Raw genomic sequence first — 2500 nt, forward strand, 5'->3', positions numbered from 1 at the left:
AAATGGGAGTGGAGTATGTGGGGGATGAAATGGGTGGGAGTGGATTTTATGCCTTTGTTTTTTGGCTACCTCCCTTGTAAGGGGAAAAAGCCTTTGGTATATGTACGTATGTGGTACCACCGCGGTTTCCGCGCGTTTCAAATCGCTAGTGTGAACAGGGCCTTAGAAACGAAATGAGCGTCGTGTGGCACCATCTATTGGGACAATGGAGGACTACGAGTTCAAAATATTGATTTTTTTTTTTGTATGACTCATTCAAACTCCTGCTCTTATTATTATTATTTTCATTTCTTTATTATATTATTAATTTGTGAGTAAACATCACCAGTACCAGTATTAATACCATTACCAGTGCGAGTAATAGTACCAGTATCTGTACCAGCAGCAGTCCCATACCAGTACCAGCAATAATAGTACAAGCAACAGTACCAGAAATAGTACCAATGATAGTACCAGTGATAGTACCAGTAATAGTACCAGTGATAGTACCAGTAATAGTGCCAGTGATAGTACCAGTGATAGTACCAGTGATAGTACCAGTAATAGTACCAGTGATACAGTAATAGCGCCAGTGATAGTACCAGTAATAGTACCAGTAATAGTACCAGTGATAATACCAGTAATAGTACCAATAATAATACCAAAAGTACCAATAATAGTACTAGTGATAGTACTAGTAACAGAACCAGTAATACTGTAGTACCAATAATAGTATCAGTGATAGTACCATTAATAATAACAATAATAGTACCAATATTATCACCAGTGATAGTACCAGTAATTGTACCAATAATAGTACAAGTAATGGTACCAATAATAGTACCAGTGATAGTACCAGTAATGGTACCAATAATAGTACCAGTAATAGTACCAGTAATGGTACCAGTAATACAATAGTACTAGTAATAGTATCAGCAATAGTACCAGTAATAATAACACATACGAAAGCAATGTATTTTTTGTATTCAAAAAAGAAAATCTACATCCAAGAAAAAAGTACAAGTTTTCATAAAAATTAAGTACAGTAATATTTTTCTTAAAAAAGTCCAAGGAAAAATATGCATTATAAGACCTACATCCAAGATAATCATAATAAAAAAAATCCAAGAAAAGTCATATTGATGTGACTAGAAAGAAGAAGAAGAAGAAGAAGAAGAAGAAGAAGAAGAAGAAGAAGAAGAAGAAGAAATACTCACCTCTCTCGTCTTGAAGCCCGGGCTTTCGATGGGGCTCTGGCCGTTGAGCCTCTGCTCGCCCTGGGCTTGCACCGAGTCGAGCACCCCATCCTTGACCACGTAGTGGATGAGGTCCATCGCCCTCCGCATCTGACAGAAAACGGTGTCCCGGTTCTCCCGTGACGTCATGCACTCCGGATGACGTAGGCAGACCTGCAGGATGGAGGGCAGCGTCAGTGTGGACCCCTCCGATCGCCTTGTGTGGGCAGGGAGGGCATTATCCGGCTGTCGCCAGGCGATTTTAATGGTTAAGGAGAAGGGCGAAGTTCGAGGATGTCATTTGCGAGGATTCGTGTCATTTGCAAAATAGGGAGGAGGGAGAGGGATGGAAGAAGGAGGGGAAGGGGAGAGAACGGATGACGATGGTAGGAGGAGGAGGAGGAGGAGGAGGAGGAAGAGAAAGGAGGAGGAAGAGTAGAAAGGAGGAGGAGGAGGAGGGAAAGGAGAGAGGAGGAGGAGGAGGAGGAGGAGGAGGAGGAGGAAGAGGGAATGATGAGGAAGAGAGGAGAAAGAGGAAAAGGAAGGAGAGGAGAAAGAGAAAGAGGATGAGGAGGAGGGGAAGAGTGGGAAGAAGAAAAAGAGGAAGAGGATGAGGGGAAGAAGGAAGAAGAAGAGAATGAGAAAGAGGAGGCGGGGGAGAAAGAGGAAAAGGAAGAACAAGAGAAAAAGGAGGAAGAGAAAGAGGAGGAGGGTGAAAGAGAGGAAAAGGAAGAACAAGAGAAAAATGAGGAGGAAAAAGAAGAGGAGGGGAAGAAGAAGAAAAGGAAGAACAAGAGAAAAAGGAGGAGGAAAAAGAGGAGGAGGAGGAAGAAGAGGAAAAGGAAGAACAAGAGAAAAATGAGGAAGAGAAAGAGGAGGAGGGAAAAAAAAGAGGAAAAAGAAAAAGAGAAAAAGAAGGAGAACGAGCAGGAAGAGGAAGAAGAGGAAAAGGAAGAACAAGAGAAAAATGAGGAAGAGAAAGAGGAGGAGGGAGAAGAAGAGGAAAAGGAAGAAAAAGAGAAAAAGGAGGGAGAAGAAGAGGAAAAAGAAGAACAAGAGAAAAATGAGGAAGAGAAAGAGGAGGAGGGAAAAGAAGTGGACAAAGAAGAACAAGAGAAAAAGGAGGAGGAGAAAGAGCAGGAAGCGGAAGAAGAGGAAAAGGAAGAACAAGAGAAAAAGGAGGAGGAGAAAGAACAGGAAGAGGAAGAAGAGGAAAAGGAAGAACAAGAGAAAATTGAAGAAGAGAAAGAGTAGGAGGGAGAAGAGTAATAGGAAGAAAAAGAGGA

At 41.8% G+C, this 2500-nt stretch overlaps 1 protein-coding gene across 1 annotated transcript in view; it reads right to left on the bottom strand.

The window, feature by feature from the left end:
* The window catches only part of alpha-Catr (alpha-catenin related), a 240067-nt gene that overhangs the window by 58286 nt on the left and 179281 nt on the right, over nucleotides 1-2500 (bottom strand). The window contains exon 4 of the mRNA XM_076189691.1: nucleotides 1197-1388. Coding sequence (XP_076045806.1) covers nucleotides 1197-1388 — 192 coding nt within the window. The remainder of the gene's footprint in view (nucleotides 1-1196; nucleotides 1389-2500) is intronic.

The sequence above is a fragment of the Oratosquilla oratoria genome, chromosome 9, assembly GCF_046742065.1.
Source record: "Oratosquilla oratoria isolate Oo_2021 chromosome 9, ASM4674206v1, whole genome shotgun sequence".
NCBI classification, from domain to species: domain Eukaryota; kingdom Metazoa; phylum Arthropoda; class Malacostraca; order Stomatopoda; family Squillidae; genus Oratosquilla; species Oratosquilla oratoria.